General features: G+C 34.4%; 1 protein-coding gene across 1 annotated transcript; it reads right to left on the reverse strand.

The window, feature by feature from the left end:
- Window positions 1-18,653: 18,653 nt before the first annotated feature.
- On the reverse strand, window positions 18,654-19,596 carry LOC131062542 (small ribosomal subunit protein uS9). The gene has a single exon (XM_057996237.2). It carries the CDS (start codon window positions 19,325-19,327, stop codon window positions 18,896-18,898), a length of 432 nt encoding a protein of 143 aa, XP_057852220.1. The 5' UTR covers window positions 19,328-19,596; the 3' UTR covers window positions 18,654-18,895.
- Between the last annotated feature and the right edge of the window lie 1,678 nt (window positions 19,597-21,274).

The following is a 21,274-nucleotide window of genomic DNA, read 5'->3' on the forward strand; positions in this document are numbered from 1 at the left end:
AATTAAGAGTTGCATTGATGCCATAGTTAAGACATCATCTATCCATCAAAAATGTCAGAAACTAAGGGAAACATCAGAAGTTATGGATAAATGTGGCAAAAATATATTGAAGCTGCAAGAAAAGACAACTACTTTGATTAAACTTGGTTTGCCTAAGATCGTTGACCCATCAGATAAATTCATTGGAAAAGAAGCTTACAAAAAAAAACATGGAGATAAAAATTAAGTCTGATTTAGACTTGCTTCTGAAGAACACAACTCCCCAAAGCTTTCTGGAATTCATCCAACCATTTACAACTTTGAATGCGGTATTGGGTGAAACAGTGATGTCAAGTCACTCTTCTAAATATGGATTGTTGACGAAGTTGTAGTTGACTTTCCATAGTTTACAGAATATTGACCTTCCATCAGACGAAGAGTGGAGCACCCTACAAAAACTGGCACGGAAATCTTAAGAATCATAGTATGCATTGCACAGTTTTCTTCTTTTACTCTTAATTTCAAGGTTTTATGTTTTTTTTGTTTGGAATTTGGCATCGCTTGAAATAACTATGTTTTATGAATAGGAAAAAACCAGCACTCGCTATTGCTAAATTGCTAATCCAGCCTATGAATCTATGATGCACAGTGCAAAACTTCAGCTTGTAAATTTGTATTCTCAAATTCTCCCAAACTTTAACATTTCTGCATTTCTCTATTTCTGATTACTAGGTTTTGGGCACTGCTATTATCTATATTTTTTGTCATGGCGTGAATTAATATTTAATTTTGAACTCAGTTTTTTGAACAAGAGACATCAGACATGTAGTAGTTGTTAAATTGTTAATCTGGCCTGTGATGGCTATGTAAATCTATGTTGAGTTTGTGATTTTGATGTTGAGTCTTCACATGTTGCAATTCGACCTAAAGCTGTTGTTGCTCCCTTGTTTCTATAAAGAGAATTCAAGGTCATTTGCAAAGGGTTTTGAAACTTTGTATTGACTTTTGCATGGAGAATCACACAGATTGGTGTATTACTATTGAATGAATTGTATCATATGGCTATATTTTGAAAGAATTAATGAAAATCTAAGTTCTCGACATGTGTGTTACTATTGAATGAATTCTATCATATGGTTCTAAAATGTATCACACAGATTTGAGACTCAAACATATCTAAATAAACAATAAACATCTTTGTATCAATAAACACATTATGGTCTTTTATTATGCTATTTTAAATTTGGAAATAGAAATTTGAAAAATACAATTACAAATCAATATTAAATTATAATTGCAAAAAGTAATATGCTTTTGTAATATGAATGATGAGATACATTAATAAGATTAATAAATACCAATCTCTTACAGTTGTCATTCATCCTCATCAAATTTAGAGCTTTCTTGATTATTGTTTGTGGTTTCTTCACTCTGAGTTTGCATACCTTCGTTGAACTGCATCTCAATGCTACCAATAGGTCCAGTACATGAGTCAATAGTCCCACTGGAACTTCAGTTTGAAGTGTTGCCCAAACCTCTTCTTTCACATTTGGACCTCCATATTTGCAATGCCCTATCGTAAGGAAAAGTGTGGACATCATACCTAGATGTATAGAGCCTCAAGCAATTTTCCAAATTTTTGTCTAGTTTATTTCTTAGCTTTGATTTTAGGAACCCTAAAGCACTAAAAACTCTCTCATCTTCCACTGAACCCAATATCATGGTAAGACATAAATTAGCAAGCTTCAAATATTTTGGCATTGAATCACGCAACTCTGCGTTCTCGGCTATAATTTTCGAAAGCCTTGTTATTGATCCCTCTTCGTGGGGGTTCTCCATTTTGCCATATTGTTCTCTCATAGTGTATGCAAAATGCGATGATTGCTCTCGAAGACGAGTTTCGTCTAATATTCCATTTATAGTTACTTCATTCAATTCTCTGGATATGCAAATTGTTTTATCAAAATCAGTAGCTTACTTCGAAAATCAACTGCAATGTTGAGGCTCCAATAATGAGGAAACACAATAGACATGGCTTCGAGTAGGTTGTCAGGAGGGAATTTGCTTCTAATTTATGAGGAAAGATCATACGCATTTTTCTTCACAAAAGTAGTTACAGTCTCAACAATCTTGTCAAAATCTTCCCTTGTAGCTCTTGCTAGTTGCTTCTTGGAGCGCTTTCCTGGTTTCTCGGGGTCGACCGTGGCATAGAAGTGCATTGGTATCTCAACTCCCTATACATTGGCACATACCTCCCTGTCTGCACCAATTTGTAGAAAGTTATCAGGATTGTTCAAATCTAGTTTGCCACTTAACAAATTTTTCATCAAATAGTGTTGGTTGATTTCGATAGAGATTGTCGAGGGTCATGCATGTCATCTTACGCAGCGTAACATATTCTGCAATATATAGAGGTCTTTTTTGGGTAGTCTTCATAATATTCCTCATTTCCTCTAGCATGGGCAGAAGAGCTGCTAAAGTTAAGAGTGTCTCTAAATTACTTAACCTCCAAAGAAGGTCAGAAAATTTCGGCTGATCTGATTCGTCACGAGTTGTGTGAAATAGTCCAATCAAGGATGGATATTCTGAAAAAACTTGATGCGTTGGACCATCCAAAGAGATCCATCTGGTATCATTATCCTTGAGAAGCTTGTTCCCATCAGTTATTCCATCAGAAAAGTGTTGAAATTCCATAAATCACTTGGGACTTCGACAGAAGTGTGAGTAGAGCTCTCTGATTAAAATTTCAATTTTTTTAACCGAAGAAAACTTGCTCACAATTTCAAAAGCTAGATTCATTCTGTGAGTCATGCATTAAATTGCAATAATGTACCGTGCAAATGAAGTTTCAATCTTTGTACAAAGACGGTTCTTGTGACCTTGCGTTACTGAAGCTCCATCTGCTCCAACACAAACCATTTTTTTGGCTACCGTCATGTCATCCATACCTCCATATTCAATTAAACTTCTCTTTACTAGTTGAAATAAATAGTAGATGAGGTTGGTGGGTATGATTCTCTACAGTATAAACATGCATGCATACCCATGAAGTATTGTCTATTGTCGTAACTTTGTCTAAAGAAAATGCAATAAATTTTGACTCTTATTTTTTCCTTTACATCTTCTTTTTCAACCTCAGCAAGACAACGTGCTCATTCCCATCCACTGGTTACTGACCAGTGTCTATTAGGATACTTAGGAACTTTCAAAAAGTGTAATAAACCACTAATTGATGGGAAATTTGTCATAGCACACCCTCTGCTCAAAATATAAAAAACAACGCTTAACTGAACAGCTTTTCCCAATTGTTCTATTTGCATTGCTTTTCCAAAACTAGCTTCAATAGAACCTTTAACTTCAACAGAGTTCGTGTGTATTTTCTCATGAAAATAATACTCTTCGGCATTCCTCACATGCTTACATTCCTCCTTTGTTTTCCATCTTATCACTGATTTTTCAACCTCGTCTATCATTTGTTTTTCATCCTCGTCTATCATTTGTTTTTCATAAACTTTACCCATATGCTTTTCTATGGTGTCAAATTTTAGCTGCAACCTAATTTCCTTATTATGTTTCCAAGTGCAAATCTTACACCTGCATTCTATTGGAGGCTCGCCTTCAATTGGATTCTCCACTGGTTCAATGAATGGATACTTTGGTGCCCAATTAATTTGAAAATTCTTCACTGACATATCCCACTCCCAATCCTTTTTTGATTGTGGTTCATCCTTTTTTTGATCTGATTTTTCTTTTCCCCTTCCATGCATTATCATCAATGGCATTATCACCCAAGTCGATTATATCATTCTGGCTAACTTGGGCATCTACTAGATAATCTTTTTCGAGATCATGTGATGATGTACCTTCCTGATTTTCACCACTATTTTCCAAAGCCAAAGTACGAAAACAATGTTCTACTTTTTGTTGGCCTCTCATGGCCTTCCCCACATTCAGGTTTCCTACCCTTCTTCCTGTTCGACATCTCCAACGAAATAAAGGCTGCCAAAAGAATATAAATTTGTTGAAGAAGCAATAATAGACTAAAAAATATAATATATGTTTCATTGGCCCTACAACCTACAATCTAGATGTTTGAGTTCTGAATGTCTCAACTGACCACTTGACACTGACGGGTCGCCACTAAATAAAAATGAACTCAACAGTGCAAACAAATATAGATAAATTCATAATAACATTATAACACTTCAAAAATATGATCACTCACCTTTAGGTCACTAGCAGTCGCCAATGCAGTCAATAGCAATGAATTTTCTTAGTCTAAAACTTCGCTATTGATCAGAATTCAGAGTCTAGAACCCACCAGATTGTGTAGAGATAGATCTAATCTTTGCATGTATTTATACCAATCCTTATATGGCGAATTCCGCGGGAATTTTATATGGTATACAAATATTTGGCAAATCCCGCGTAGCTATAACACGTAATTTTCGAGGCGATTATGGGTCGTTCAAATAATTGGCAAATACAATACAGTTGGCGAAAGTTGGGGTGAATGGAGACACGCATTGGCAAAATGTCGGGTGAATTGGGTCCTCCTAGCGAACAAATCTTCACATGCCTATAGGCGAATTATGGTCGTCTATTAAGGCAACCTCGGAGAGTGTAGGCGAAAAAATTAAATTTACTGTGTCTCCAAAGTATATTGTATTGGCAAAATCCTCGCATAGAAACATTTAATTACATAAAACATATGGCGATCGAACCGTGAATTTGATGAAAATTGATAATGTTCTGGCAACATGGCCACCCCTAGCCGGTACAAAATATTCGCCATTTCCCAAGGCGCTGACGTGAAAAATTCGTCATTGGCGAATATTCGCCACTAAAGTAATCTCTGCTCTACTCTTGATGTATCATGATATAATCATAAGAACATTTATATTAGTGTTTTTAAATGAGCATAGATATGTTGGGTTTGGTGTTGGAGGATGATTTAGTCATCTCCTAGTGGTTCATGAGATATTGATCCAACCTTGGATGCATTGCTTATGTAGCGACATCAAGGAACCCTTAGAGGTGACTTGAGTAATCTCGAATGGAGTTCCAAGAGTTTTGACTTCTACATGTGCATAGTTGGTTAACACATAGTTAACCTTATCTTGAGGTTGAGTGTTATACTTGTATATGCAATGAATGATGACACTTCATTACTTCAAAAAGAAATTATTTCCATGCATTTCTTGTATATTTTGCTCTTATCCTTTAGGGTCCCTTGGCAGTGTGCTACACAAATTTTGTTAAATTCATCTTGGATGGTAGTCAATTCTCAAATTGATTATAATTATCTAATGGAGATGGAACTCCTCCATTATTTGGTCTTGTATTCCATATTCTTGTGAGTCTCAAAGCATTTAGACTCTTATTTTGTTGGTTCTAATTGTTCTAGATATAAAAGTTCTAGTTTCTCAACTGGGTGATTTTAGTAGTAAGCCTCTTTAATTGTGCAGCTATCTCTTCAATGTCTTCTTTTCCTTCTTGAGCTTTAGAAATCAAGTTATCTTGTGCTTGAGGAAATAAAAAATAGCATTTCAATGTACCTCTAATATTGTAGGTCCTAGTTAGAGAACTACGAATTGACTATTTTCTATCTAAGGAACTCCATTTTGAGGAAATTATGGTACTAGATTTAATAAAGGAGTATGATTGACCAAAGCTCCATTAATTTTTTGCATCTAGTTCGCCAGAACAAGATTACCAACATTCAAAAAGGGGCTAACCAAAGCTTACTTGTTCAATTTCTATGTTTAACTTTTATTGCTTTTGCATATTCCTCAAGTAAATTTGTAGCTACAAGCACTATCCTCACAAACATTGAAGTAAGGATCTACGTTAGCATAATATACTAAAACATTGGATTCATTAATATCATAAGCATCTTTTAGCCTTTAATAAGCTTTCTAGAATCAATCATTAAATGTCGTGATATATTCAACTTCACATCTTTTAATTTCGCCAAACTTGTAATGGAATTATGTAGAAGGTCGATGTATCATTTGTATGCTTCCTTCCCCCAAGGTGTACGAGAAAAGGTAAGTGAAATCTTTGTGTTGAATTCATTCACAAATTCACAAAGGATCTTATACATCTTTACTTCAAGCAAAGCATTCAAAATTTTTCTTGCTAAATCATAGTAAACTCCAAAATAAATAGGAGATTATATGTTAAATAATGTCATTGGGAGCTTCTAGAGGAAGAAATTGATCTTGATTTCTAGGGACAACTCTAATTGAATTTGTTTTTGTCCTTCGACCTATCTTAATTCAATATACTTCATGGGTATGCATGCATGTTTATTCTTCACAACTCCAACTTCTAAAGATCATTGCAACACCTTAGGCCCTCCTCCTAGTGCTATTTCTATTTATGTGTTTTGCATACACACAAACACAAATAAAACCTACAAACAAAATCTTCTCTCTTGAAATATTTAAACTCAAAAATAAAATTTAGGGTCCCAAGGCTTTGATTGTCAAGTCTTGACATGTTGATTTTCACACACTATTTGTTGTAGGCAGATTTCACAAAGGCACTTACATGCAAGTGATGTTAGTTGTCAAGGCTTAAGATCAAATGGACTAACAAAATAGTTCACCATTCATGGAATTTCACCTTTACTCAATAATATCAAAAATTTTGAAAATTTTGCAAGAATTAGGAACAACTTTGATTAGTTCTTGTGAAACTATAAAAATAAAGTCTAAAAATACTCTATCTACGTTCTCTTGTCTAGTCTTTGTATCAAAGTTCCTCATTCACTCTAATACAAGCTCGTGCAAAGTCACAAAGAATACAATAACTTTAACTAAACCATAAACAATAATCTTTTCTACCTATAGAGTTTGATTAGGATCTTTCATTTTTTGATGGAAGTTATTCATGCTCATGTGACCTAGGTCTATGTGTGATCTCCCTCTAACTTACAGTGATCCATGAGGGAAGAAACACACGTCAAATCTCTTCTTCCATTTTCTTGTCTCCTTGGCTCATTTGTCCTACAAGAATAAGGAAAATTCGACAATTACTAGATAAATACCCTGGGGTTTACTGTCATTCTTAGATTAGGGTTTCACTTGATTATAGTCTAAGATAAGGTTTGGCTTTGATTTTTATTCATTACATATAATTCATATTTGATTGATAGGAATGTTTAAACAATGAAAATTCAACTTTGATTGCATCAAGAATGATTTAGCAATTCTGAAACCATGAAGGGTTACACATATACACTAACTAAATTTTGAGCCTATCAAATTCAAACCTTTGTGCCAATTATTAAATACACACACATACAATACTCTTCTGGATGTGTCATTATTAAACCTTTTTTTGCAAGTGCTACTTTGCAAAATTATTGCTCAAAAAATGTTTCCCATAAGCATTTACAAATTATTGATTTACTTTTACAGAATAATTTATCATGAAATGCTATGTTAATTTGATCTTTTTAACTTCACGAAATTATAATGTCCACTACTAGATATAAGTTTGTCTAGCAACAATTACCTAATTTCAATACATTTGTAACTCAAATCAATTTAACTTGATAATAGTAAATCTGAATCAGATACTTATCATAATGCTCAATTAATAATTCATAATTTCATAAATTAGAGATAGGGATTGAAGCTTACCTTAAGATTGGGGGAGTGGAGACTCAATTAAGATAACCTACACCAACAAGGAAAGGCACACACCTACAAACATATTCATTCTTAACTAGTTATAATGTATTATGTTGTCACATAGAGAGGGAGAGAGTATATGAGGCATGAAAGGATTGCTTGGATCCATTGTCTACCAAGCCCAGGGATTGGTTGCTTCTACCTCCTTGCTAGACTTGGGGATGCGTATTGCTACCCTTTCAAGCTTTTATACCCTTACACCTCCATTCCAGAGGAATAATTGGTTCTTGACTCGATGGGTCCATATGACCACATGTGAACCCCTCGTCGCCATTAGAATACTCCCCCATCCTTCTCACACATGATGGTCTTAACAAGCACAATTTCTAATAAATTACTCTATACTGATTGTATAATGCCTACTATAAGAGCTAATGAAATTTCAGTACAACAATGACTTTCATATAAACTGACAATACAGATTTTATGGCTTTCCATAATATTATTTGAGCAGTCTCTAATGTAATTAGATATCATCAAAAATAGGAAACCCTCTATAATCATGACGTAGGTAATACAAGGGATATGTTGACTTACCAATCAATAATAATGGATGGCTAACGTTTAACGGTAATTGCTGATTGTTTCATATTACTGGCAATAGTCTCTGCCTCTTATATTCCTTCCAATTACTTCTTACTGTATTAGCTAAAGAGTTATTTCTGATTTATTATTTGTCTGGTCAAACATTATATATATATATATATATATATAGTATGATCTATATCAATATTACTATTAAATTCTGCATAAAAACATTATCAACGTCACATATTAAGTACATCTACCACCAAGAACAAGGATGTTACTGCTGGTAACTTAATAATAATTCTGATCTGATTTGATTGATGCAACCTTTTCACCATTAGCACCCTTTGAAAAAGTGCAACTCTTCATTACATCTGCCCTTTGAAAGGGACACAACCTTGCATGATCAGATCTGCACTTCTTTTTTAAATCAGATCTCTAATTGGGATTCTCAAATTATGCCCCTATCAAATGAGGTTCTCTTCTCCCTTTTATATCTCATATTTGAAGAAGACAACTTTTTTCATTCCGGGTCTTTTTATATCTCATATTTGAAGAAGACAACTTTTTTCATTCTAAGTCTTTTTATATCTCATATTTGAAGAAGACAACTTTTCATTCCAGGTCTTTTAACCATTCATTAGCTTAATTAAATTTTAATTATATTTGATTATATTCTTTTAGATTTAAATTTTTTTTCTTTTGCATTATAATTTTATTATTATTATTTACCATTAAATTCTATTTCAAAGTGGGGACATTACAGAAATTCATGAAGAGTTTTTTGAATGCTCAAGGTGGTCGGTGAGCAATTAATGGTGTTCGATATCAGTTCTTTGACTTTCGTTTGGGTTAGTTTAGATGCGTGGTGATTTCCCGCAAGGCCTTTCGACATGTCATTTCACACCTTCCCAAAGGGAAACTCGAAGTTCAACGATCACTTAAGTTGACTTTGGTCGCATTCTTGAAATAGAAAACCGAGCATATATTTTTACTGCTTCCTCTGTTACCCTATCGATGTGCCCAATTTTCTGTCAATTCCTTACTCTACCTTCCTTTTTCCTTATGCCTTCGTTTCCATACACCTCTGCTTCCCAGGTTTAGTTCCATCTCTGGTTCTAAACTCGACACTGCACCATAAATTCTACAAAACGAACACTATTCTTCTGTGATTTCCCCTGATTGCTTAGAACTGATTTTGAATTCTAAAGTGACCAATGTATTCGTTAAATATGTGAACTTCTATTCAAATCTAATGATAAACAGTGATATTGATTTTTATGATTCATAGAAAACTTTTAACGACCATCCAAGGTGGTAATCTGCCAAGCAATTAAGAGTTACTGGTAAGTTGATGACTTAGTCACTCAAGGTTAATACCAAATATGTGAGTATCTTGACTCAGATTTCTTGAAATATTATTAATCTTTTTGTTTTTGAGTAATTGCTCAATGTCTAACTGTGTGAGAATCTTGTACAATCAACTGTGTAACTTTTTTATTGCCTGATCTTTTGAGTTCTGTACAAGATCACTAGGGATAAATTTGATGCCAATGCTTGAGCAAAAGAATAGGATATTGATTCGTATAGTTTTGAAAATAAGGGAGGTAGTAGTCATCTAGATTAAAGTTAAGGTTAAAAAGAGGATGGAGAGTGGAGGAGAAAGTTAAAGAAGAGGAGGCTGCAGGGATGGGTGCTGTTAGTGACTGGGTTAGTTTGTTTTTTAAATTGTATGAGCATCAACATGAAGCCAATACAACTCGTGTGAGCACTTATTAGAGACTAATACAAGTTACTTGCAAGCTAACACACTAGAAATCACCTATGAAAGATACAAGTGTCGTCACCTAGAAATCTACTTATTTACAACACAACTCCATATTAGAAACCAATTATGGGAGACCAAAGTCGCAACATAAATATCCACATTGGATGGCCCCTATTGGGATTTAAACTTGGGTCTCCACAATGAAAAATAAACTGAATGAATGATTCAATAATCGGATGATTACACTGAACGATATACACGTATATATAGAGGTCACAAGACGATGTTCTATAATTAGAACATAATGTTAAAGTAAAAGATTAAAGAGCTAAAAGTTAAATTAAGCTTAAAAACTAATTAACTAAAAAGAAAAAGCTAAATGCTAAATAAAGCTTAAAAGCTAATTAACTAAAAAGAAAAAGCTAAATGACCATTAAACAAGGAACCAAATATAGGCGACTAAAATATAATTAAATATTCTAATACCCTCCCTTAATGGTCATTTTATCTACTAACTACCCTACAGAAGACACTGCAGGTCTTCTGATCACAAATGAAAAGAACACTTTGCTGCAGTGGAGACCCTCCTTGGATTTGAAAAGTGTTAATGACCAAGAATACCAGAATCCATCCAACCTAACATTGGATAACCAAACTGAACGCTGAAACCATGATTTTGAAGAAAATCATCAAACCCTTTTGCAGAAGAGTATCAACTCCAAAACTGACTACAAGATACCACGGTTGCAGATGTTCGCCCTGGCAGGTGCGACCCAAACTAACTGCAACAAAGATGCCATCACAAAAATGGAGGTTGAACGAGGTCAACCTAATGAAAGCATGAGACAGAAGAATCTGATTCAAAAATCAAAATAGAAGCAGTTGCACAAAAAATTTGAAACCCTGGAGAAGAATTTTGGCACAAATCCCAAAGCGCAAATTTCGAGGTTTGGAAGAAACCCGGAAATTAAATTTTTTTGCAAACTTAAAACCTGAATTTTTTCTTGAAAATAATCAAAAGAAAATAATAACTTGCAGAAAATCAAAAAATACCTCTGATTTTTATTTTTTTTGTAAAAAAAAAAAATATATTAACAATTTTTTTTCCAAAAAAAAACTCAAAAAAAATAAGGCAGAAACACTAGGTCGGATGTACAGCATAAAAAGCGCCCACAAAGTTAGTAGAAATCGCTGACTGTTTTTAAATTCCAAGGCAAATTCGCTGGCACAAAATTTGAGGCACAAAAAACGAGGCAACCAAAAAATCTGAAATCAACCCAAAAAAGCTCTCGAAAAACCCACCAAGAATCTAAAATCAAAACACAGATCCAACGGCTCAAAAATCGAGGCATGGAAAATGATGCACCCAAAAAAATCTAATAACGACTCAACTGAGGTCTCCAAAAACCCACCAAAAATCTGCAAGCAAAATAAATTTTCGACTTGAACTGAAGGGTCAAAACCCTAGTCGTAAATTGCAAAAACCCTAGGAAAATTTTCAATCTGCAAAAAAACTCCAAGTTGCAGGCTCGAAAATCTCCAAGACGCTAAAAAAAACATGAACTGCTGCCCAACACAATAAATTCGCCCACGAACCAGAAACCCTTGAAACCCTAAAAAAGCCTTAAAAAAAACAAAATCGTTTTTTTTTTTAAACAATTAAAAAAAATCTGAAAAATATTCCAGAAAGAAGGCCATGATTTTTTTATTAAAAAATTCGTCAAACTTTAAAGAATCCCATCGACCCACTCTAATACCATGAAAAATAAATTGAATGAATGATTCAATAATCGGATGATTACATTGAACCATATACACACATATATATAGAGGTTACAAGACGATGTTCTATAATTAGAACATAACGTTAAAGTAAAAAATTAAAGAGCTAAAAGCTAATTAACTAAAAAAAAAAGCTAAATGTTAAATAAAGCTTAAAAGCTAATTAACTAAAAAGCTAAATGACCATTAAACAAAGAACCAAATATAGGTGACTAAAATATAATTAAATATTCTAATACACAATAGGAACCCAAAGCTTTAACCAATTACGCTGGATCCCTTGGACACTGGATTAACTTCTAAATTAATTCATTCATTAAATCAACTCATTAAGAAATTATATAACTTAAATAGCACATATTTTACTAATTAATCTATAAATTAGCCTAATATATTTATATCATGGCTTAAGCTTACATTTTCAAAGGTCAGCTGGACTGACTCTGCTTCCATTCACAATCTTTGTTAAGAATCTAAAGAATATATGCTTGGTTTTCTATTTCTATGCATGCTTCAGACATCTAATGATGACAGCATTGGAGCTGTGTTCTTAATAGGGCTAGTGTCACAACATCGTCCTCGTGTCCCTTACGTTACTTGTTTACCCTTTCCAATCTCTCCGGACCGGCAGACCTTAATGATATTACTAATTACATCAATTGAAAGCGGCAAATGGATGATAACACCCATGCTAGTATGGTTCCCACCAATATTAATTCTACCCACGAGATTAGCAACGTTTATGTTTTCAAAATGTAAAACAAAAAGACAGTTTTCAACCTTGATATGGTTGAGGCTACAGAAAATTCCGAGTCCAATACTATTAACACTAGTATTAATATTATCACTGATGTGGGCGTACTTACTGTAAGGTCTGAACTTCCATTTCATAGGTCCCAGACATAGTGAGGGGATGGTCATTTTAGAATTTGCTGAGGCAACAAGATCAACAAGAATTGATGTAGGAAGCTGAAATTGATCCATAGTGCTGTACCAAATTGGCATGTTTCCAGTTATCCAGTACAAAGAATTGGATCTCCAAGTTACAAAGTTACTGTCATAATACAAGCCGCAAGCAGAGACAATCTTCAGATCAACTCTTTGTTGTAACTAATACAAGCCGCACCATTTAATATGCAGGATCGTATGCCGATGAGCACAGACAGAAGGAAAACTTAGTTGACAAGTATGGAAAGCAATCGGCAACAGTATTGAAAGAAAATAAAGCATTTTATGAAGATGTTACTGGAAATAATCTGGGGTTGATGGAGAGCCTGTAGATTGTCTATAGTAAATTAAGTATTGGTCCAGTGCATGGTCCCTTTGAAGATTCATTGGAGAGTAGGCTGCAGAAATTCACTGGAACCCAGAATAAGGAATTACTGCAAAGGTTATTTCAATTTTCTTTTATTCTAACGATTCCAATAAATGCTTCTTTGCTGAGAATAATTATGAACAAATCATGTTAGAACACAGGTAACTAATCAGTATCTAGATATTTTCATGAAGTAGAGAGAATATAGGGAAAAATAAGGATGCTTAGCTTACATATGTATTGTCTACACCAAAATGGCAATGTATCAATCTTTTCTGCTCATTTCTGGATTAATTTGATGGTGCAGATGAATGGGCCCAAAAACAAGAGCAGCTTTTTGACATGTAGATATCCTAATATGTTTTCTCCATAAATTCATCTGCTAGTTTAATCTGAATGAAGCATCTGCTCCAGCTATATCTCATTTGATGTCCTACTTCCTGAGAATTGTAGATAATTCTTATGAGAAAAGTCAAAGAACATATGAGCTTTCTTGACCTCTGTTTGATGTTTGAGATCGATCTATGATCTTTTATAGTTCACTTTCCTGCGTGCAGATGCCATTGTCTTTTTACATCCTAATACAAACACATAATTTGTGTGCAGATTCACTTCTCAATTTAAAGATGATTGCAAGCTACCATATCACACAAAAATAGACATCTCTAGGCTACCTGGTCATATCCTACGGACAAAGAGTGAGTGATATATATATGTGTGTGTATATATATATATTTATATTAGGTATACCCTCTGCAATGGAACTCTTATTTATATTTTTTACAGGAATCAATTTTCTTAGTTTCCATTGATCCGAAGCTCTTTTTTCCTCGCTCATAAACTAAATATAAATAATCATGATAATTCTTATGCTTTATCACACTGCTCTTTGGGGGTGATTTATGAATTTCATTTTTTCTTTCTCCTTTCTTCCCTTTTTCTTTTATTGCATTAGCAAAGACTCTTTTCTCTTTAAGAGATATAGATTTGTCTCTTTGAGGGAAAAAGTCTTTCTTTTATTTGATAGAACTATTTATATTGAAATAACTAGCTTATTGGATCTTAGTAATTAATATAAAACAAACATACCAGAGAACAATTTGTTTTTATTTGGAGTTCTCTATCATTTTAGAAAAGAAGCAAAAGCTTGATCTCAACAAGTCGCACACTAAGCATAGCACTGCTCCAAGATGTTTAATTATTTTTATTTGGTCTTATAGAAATTAATATTTATAATTGGTTAGATTATAGAAAGATATTGCTCATCTTAAACAAAGATCCAAATTTTGATCCCCAATACTCCATAAGATGGTTTGAACCACATAATAACAATAATCAATTTTAGCTCGAAGGGTCTGTAGGGGCACTCTACCTTGCATAGCCGATTCTTTTCGGGCTCTCTCAATTCCATTAAGACGCCCTTTAATTTTTATTTTAATACCCCTTCTACATCTGCCTTTTCAGCCAGTTCAATAGCTTTTTTTCATTATTTTTCTTATGTGTATATATACATATATATGTGTGTGTGTATGTGTGTGTGTTAAAAAACATATGAGCTTTCTTGACCTTTGTTTTATGTTTGAGCTCGATCTATTAGCTTTTGGAGTTTATTACCTTCTCTGAACTTTTATGACTCAATTTCCTGTGTAGCAGATGCCATTGTCTTTTTACATCCTAATACAAACACAGTTTGTGTGCAGATTCACTTCGCAATTTAAAGACGATTACAAGCTACCACATCACACAAAAGCAGACATTTCTAGGCTACCTGGTCATATCCTACAGACAGAGCTTTCTTGACCTCTGTTTTATGTTTGAGCTCGATCTACTAGCTTTTGGAGTTTACCTTCTCTGATCTTTTATGACTCAGTTTCCTGTGTAGCAGATGCCATTGTCCTTTTACATCCTAATACAAACACATAGTTTGTGTGCAGATTCACTTGACAATTTAACAATTATTACAAGCTACCACATCACAAAAAAGTAGACATTTCTAGGATACCTGGTGATATCCTACAAACAAAGAGTGAGACATACATACGTACCTACAGACACACACACACACACATTCCTTTCATGCATTATTTTAGTTGTCTTTTATCTTTCTTAGCCAGAAGATAAAGCGATTGGCAGCATTCAGAGCAAGCTGTTATGCGAGTCTTTGTATGACATCTGTATTGAGGAGGATCCACTTGACAAACTGGCAAAAGAAGAAATTAGATTGGGTTTAGCTTTCCTTCTGACCCAGTAGATGCATACCTTTTGCTTCTCTTACCCAGGCGTTCCACAACTAAGTTACCAGTTCAGGTTTGGACTCGGGCATGCAAACCCAGTTCGTGGGTTCGGGTAAAAAAAAATTTGCCCTTTGGGTTCATGGGTCAGGTTCGTCTGTATGCATGTCTATACACGCACGCGCACACACACACACACACACACACATGTTATATGTAAAAATTAAAGAAATATTCAGAATTATAAAACTAAAATACATTTAATAGTATGCTACTTCATCATTGATCAATGCGTGACAAAAACCCAATGATAGAAGGGGTGCTTTAAGGGTTTTTGGATGCAAAAAAAGGTCAAAAATGTCTGTTTTGATGTTTTGGCGCTCAGCGCCTTTGAATACACCCATGTTCGTACCTGGCAAACCCAAACACCCAGGTACGTACCCCCAGGGCAAACCCGACGCGAACCCGAACCCAGGCAAACCCAGTTCATGCACGTGGACAAAAACAGGCAAACCTGGTTCATGTGCAAGGAACAAAACAGGCAAACCGGGTAACATAGTTTCACAAGCTATGGAGATGTAATGTATGCGACTTTAAAAAGTAAGCTGCATTTCCTATGGACATGCACGCAGTGTATAGGTTCTGATTTTTTCAACTGTTATAGATAAGTAAGTATCTTAATTGCCCATACAACATTGGCAGAGCGCTTAGACATGATTCCATCTATGTTTATGTGTGACTTCCTCATGATTAAATGTCTATCAATTATTGACCTTTCACCACAAAGTGGGCAGCGAACTTAGATGTGAACCATCTATGTTTATGTGTGACTTCCTCACATGATTAAATGTCTATCAACTTTTAATTTGCCTTTCACCACAAGGTGAAGGAATAAAATGTTGTATATTTTTGTCGACCATTCATTGGCATAACTTAAAAAAAAAAAAATACAAAGCTTTTAGTGCAGAAAATCCTACTGATTATTTGCAGAACAGTTGTATAGATCTTTCTTAAACTCGTTACATTTCCACAGTCCATGTTGCTTCTTGTGAGTGATTTCTGGATTCAACTGTGTAATAATGTTGAATCCCAAAATCACTCACAACGAGATCTTTTTTGATAGTCATATATAAAATAATAGTAAAATACTATTAACACAAATCCAAATTAAAGGAAAGGTTACATCAGATATGAGCAATGTTTTAACCACTGAAAGTATGAGACACAACATTACAGAAACATTCCTTGCTAAACTGATAATAATGTTGAAAAAGTTCAAAAAGCTTCTAGTTTGGTACATATTTTTTTAAGAACAAACATCCTTTTACCTCCTCTTCTTTGTCGTAACACCTAAAAAAAATTCACATTCCAACTGAATCATTTCACTTAATTTTCTACATCTACCTATAGCATTCAAACTTATTGCATTTTGTTAAATGTTAGAAAATTATTTCTACTATTCTTTGTCATCACACCTAAAAACAATTCAGGTTCCTTTTACATTTCACTTAATTTTCTAGCCTCTACCTTTAGCATTCAAACTTATTACATTTTGTTAAACATTAGAAAATCATTTGTGTGTATATTATAGAACATTGTGAAATATTATCCACAACTTCATTTATGGACTAAGATTTGCATATTACAATATGAAGCCAAAAATCCATTTGAACGCAAAATCTACCACTAATTGCAAGACTTCTTGTCTTCAATATTAATTACGATTTCTTTTCACATAACCACAAGTGGCCCCTTTTAATGTTTTCGCCACTTGTGCATTGCCCAGTCTCCATTAATTGTTTTATATCAAAGTGGCAGGCCAGTACACTGTTCTTGCAGGGTTTTAATGGATTTACCAAGAAAAGATGGCCTCACTTTGATGTTGTCAACCTCCTTGAATTTGCCAGAGAGATCCATATTTCTACTTAATACCACAAAACCGTCAGAATTTGAACATGTTTGGCTTGCAAGAACATCACGGTCCGTGTCATATTGAGGTCTTTAAAGCAGTCTCATCAATGTGAAGTGCTTATGATGTATGTAAATGGAAATAGTGAGAAGGCTGTGGTTGATTGTGAGTTAAAATCACCCAAATTACTAGTCTTCATAAAAATGATCTTTCATGATCATTCACTTCATCGAGTCCTCTAATTGTATTGTACTCTTTTCCAGAAGCCTCTCTGTGCTCCTCTTCTTTCTCAAATATTTATTTCCTCCTCTACTTATACTCACTTGACATCCCAATTTTGATGTAGGTTAGATTTCTCCTCTCTTATATTTGAGAGAGCTTGGTTCACTTCTGAAGTCCTCTTGTTCGAAAAGCAATACAGTTCCATTTTTGGCCTCGAACTACATTAATTCTAGGCATTGTATTGATGTATTTGCCAAGACTATAAAACCTTGAGTATCTCTTCATTCTCATTAAAAAACATGGGTTGAATTCTATGATTATTTGTAAGTGAAGTGTTGATACTCATCCTCGCCAACTTTGATCTAGGTTAGATTTCTCCTCTCTTACATTTGTAGTTACTTGATTCGCTTATAAAGTCCCCTTGTTCCAAAATCGATACAATTGCATTGATGGACTCAACTACAATTACGTTTTAGTTAAGTGTCAATACTTATATATCACAACCACTTTGTTGGTGTATCAAATGTGTTCAGTACCTATGCTGTGTGGAGACTTCAATAATGAGAAGTCTTGCAGAAGGGGTATACAAAATACATGACAACCTCCACAATATTGAAAGGCTAGTTAGGGCTTACTTTGAGTTAGGGTGAAAACAGACTCTAATGCAATACATCTAAAATGGTGATGCACCATGATGGAGATTTCTTCATTTGATGCATAATATAATAGTCAATGGAAAAGAAGTGAGCACAATCATAATAATACCAAAGGCAATTTGTAAGCAACACAAAGGAAGGCTAGATACAATTTAAGCACAATCATAATAATGCCAAAGACGATTTGTAAGGAACACAAAAGAATGATACATACAACTCACAATTTTTGTATTCAAAACATGAATTATTGTACAACTACATGCAATTAAACATTAAAAGAATTCTAGAAACAAAAACTACCCTACAATGTAGTTTACAAATGAAAATTAAAGAAATTAAATTGAGCACACAGAGCTTCTCTAAGTACAAGTATGCCAAGATTTTCCTTCTCGGCTTTGATGAACCTACTATACTTATAGAAGAAAGGGAGAGAAAAAGACGAGAAAATATATTTTGCTACACGACCATGATTATAATCTTGCTTTTCAAGAGAACAAAACAAAATAGCATATTAGAAATATTTGCTCCATAATTGCATACATGCCACAAGAAGCCTACAGTTGATTGAATAGTTTAGAGCAACACATTCCTCTTTTTTTAAGAAAATAGATACCTTATTTAAAAAAATTCAGAGCATTTAAAAAGTTTTCAATAACAAAACAAAGCACAGAATCCTACTGAATATTAGGGCCACTTGAAATATCAAGCCACCAGGTCCTATACGTCTACAAAAATTAACAAAAAAAAAGTACATATCTTTTTTCAAAACCGGGAAGATGAAAACAAAAAAGCCGCGAGGAAATTAACGGTATGACTTCTGGAAACGGGCACGAGCACCGCGACCACCGAACTTCTTAGGCTCGCAGCGGCGAGGATCAGCGACGAGCAGCGTGCGGTCATAGCGGCCGAGGATGTCCTTAATCTCCTTCTTAGCCTGCTCGTCCACGTACTTCTGATAGAAGGCAACGAGGGCCTTCGCCACGCTCTGGCGGATGGCGTAGATCTGCGAGGTGTGGCCACCGCCCTTAACTCGGATGCGCATATCTACACCACTGAAGCGCTGCCGGCCCAGCAGCAGGATGGGCTCAAACGCCTTGTAGCGCAGGATCTCTGGCTCTACCAGCTCTATCGGGCATCCATTGATCTTTATCAATCCTCGCCCACGCTTGCAATGTGTCACCGCCACCGCTGTCTTCTTCCGCCCAAAGCACTGCACCGACTCCACTGCGGCCATTGCTGGATCAATCTCCTCTCTCTCTCTCCCTGCCTTTCAAAACCCTAGAGCATTCCTTTTCCTCTTTGCCTTCAAACAAACTCCTATTGTTTTCTGCTGTTTGTTTTGTGAGTGCTCCCTTTTTTTTAACTACAAAACCCTAACATGTTTCTCTTGGGAAACTCACTTTTCCTAATATTTCCTCATGCTTTTCATTTTAATAATAGGGCAAATCCTTTGTTTTATTTAAGAGCAAGGTCAAAATATTTAACTTGAGGCTTCACCTTAAAATTCCCATGGCAGCCAATGTGCACTTAGGTTTAATGGCAATGTCATATAAGCATTTATATGATGTTGGGTTTAAATTTCACTATAAAAATAAAAACAACAATTTAGGTGGTTGATATCAATGCTAAATATCACATGTTCTATTTTACTATATTTTTATTTTTTTACTTGTATTTCATTGCTACAATAAAATTGTTCCTCAACTTTTCATCAAGGTTTATCCTTAAATTAAAAGAGTAATAAATGTGGGTCTTAATTACCTCCCTCTCTCTTAAATACTTAAACCTATAGACCTCAAATCCCATGTCGCTAGGTTTTAACCAATGTCACCAATTTTCATCTTAATATTTGTTTTTATTGAATTAAAAGCAAATTAAATTACAGTACACAAATAGGTACAACATATAAAACTAGTAGCAAATACAGTCATAGAAGTGGATTGTTCGATAGACTACAACAAGAAGAATTATAGATACATTTGTAACAAGTCAAAACACAAAAAAATTGCTTACAATAGCTCATAAGAGCGTGATAAAATTGGCATCCATTACCACAAATTGCAATCAGAGCAAATCCAAATAGAGAGAACCTAACACGATGGTTGGAAAGCAATATGCACTTACCAAATTCCACCACAATGTTCTAGAAGGGTATACTAATATAATTTATTGATGCGGCCACTCTTGTAATTGTAAGTTCTTGTGAGATATAACAGCAAACAATCCACCAGAAGATCATCAGAGACCTCATCTTAATATTCTTGAAAAACATTCTAAAATGAGTGGGGGTTCTTGGATATGGATAAATTGTGGTTGTTAAGCTTCTTTAATGTACAAGCATAAATGCATATTTCTTAATTTTACCTATTGCTATTTACTTAAATATTCACCAAAGTATTTTCTATGCATGGGCTTTGTTTCAATGCCTTAGTCACGAAATTATTAAACTGCATGTTTCAATTGAATTACTAACCATGTGTTTTATTCAATTTGATGAAGGATTTCCATACACTATGGGCCCCTTCATTTGATTGTGTTATTCTCCCTGGCCAATGGTGTTATTTATATTATCTCATCCCTCTTAATGTCTTGCAAAGTCTCGACCATTGTTGATCTCATGTGATTAATACAAATGAACAAGGGTTTGCCCATTATGATTTCTTTCTTTTGTGACCTTCTCATCCTCGCGAGTTTCTTTTTCCTAACATACCTATTGCTTTTCACATAGGTTGTATCTTCTTTAATGACCTACATAGGTTTACTATTATTCTACACGTGTATTCTCATAAACCATCCTTGAATATTTGAGCTTCACCTTTGATATGCACTAAGCATTAAAACCCAATAGTTGTAAGCTCGCAATTTTTATCTTCTTTTTTTTCCTTTATAGAACACTTAAGCCTTTACTATTCATGGCAAATGCTTTCAATCTTATAAGGAAATTTGTTATCTTCAATGCCTTGCAAGTGCTTAAAATGTAATATATATGCATTTAACTATGGTCTTTAGATGAACAATATCATGGGTCTATAAAAATGTCCAATGATGATATAGCAGTCTAGTGCATGACCCACGTGGTGTGCTCATTTCTCCACACAATGTTTTTTGCCTTTATGAAAGCTATAGACACTTAAAAATAATTATTTTAATTATTTTTAATTCCTCACATAATTAATTAATT

The sequence above is a fragment of the Cryptomeria japonica genome, chromosome 4 (genome assembly GCF_030272615.1).
Source record: "Cryptomeria japonica chromosome 4, Sugi_1.0, whole genome shotgun sequence".
NCBI classification, from domain to species: domain Eukaryota; kingdom Viridiplantae; phylum Streptophyta; class Pinopsida; order Cupressales; family Cupressaceae; genus Cryptomeria; species Cryptomeria japonica.

Coding starts and splice junctions, on each gene's coding strand:
- LOC131062542 (XM_057996237.2), bottom strand. CDS start 19,327: ATGGCCGCAGTGGAGTCGGTGCAGTGCTTTGGGCGGAAGAAGACAGCG.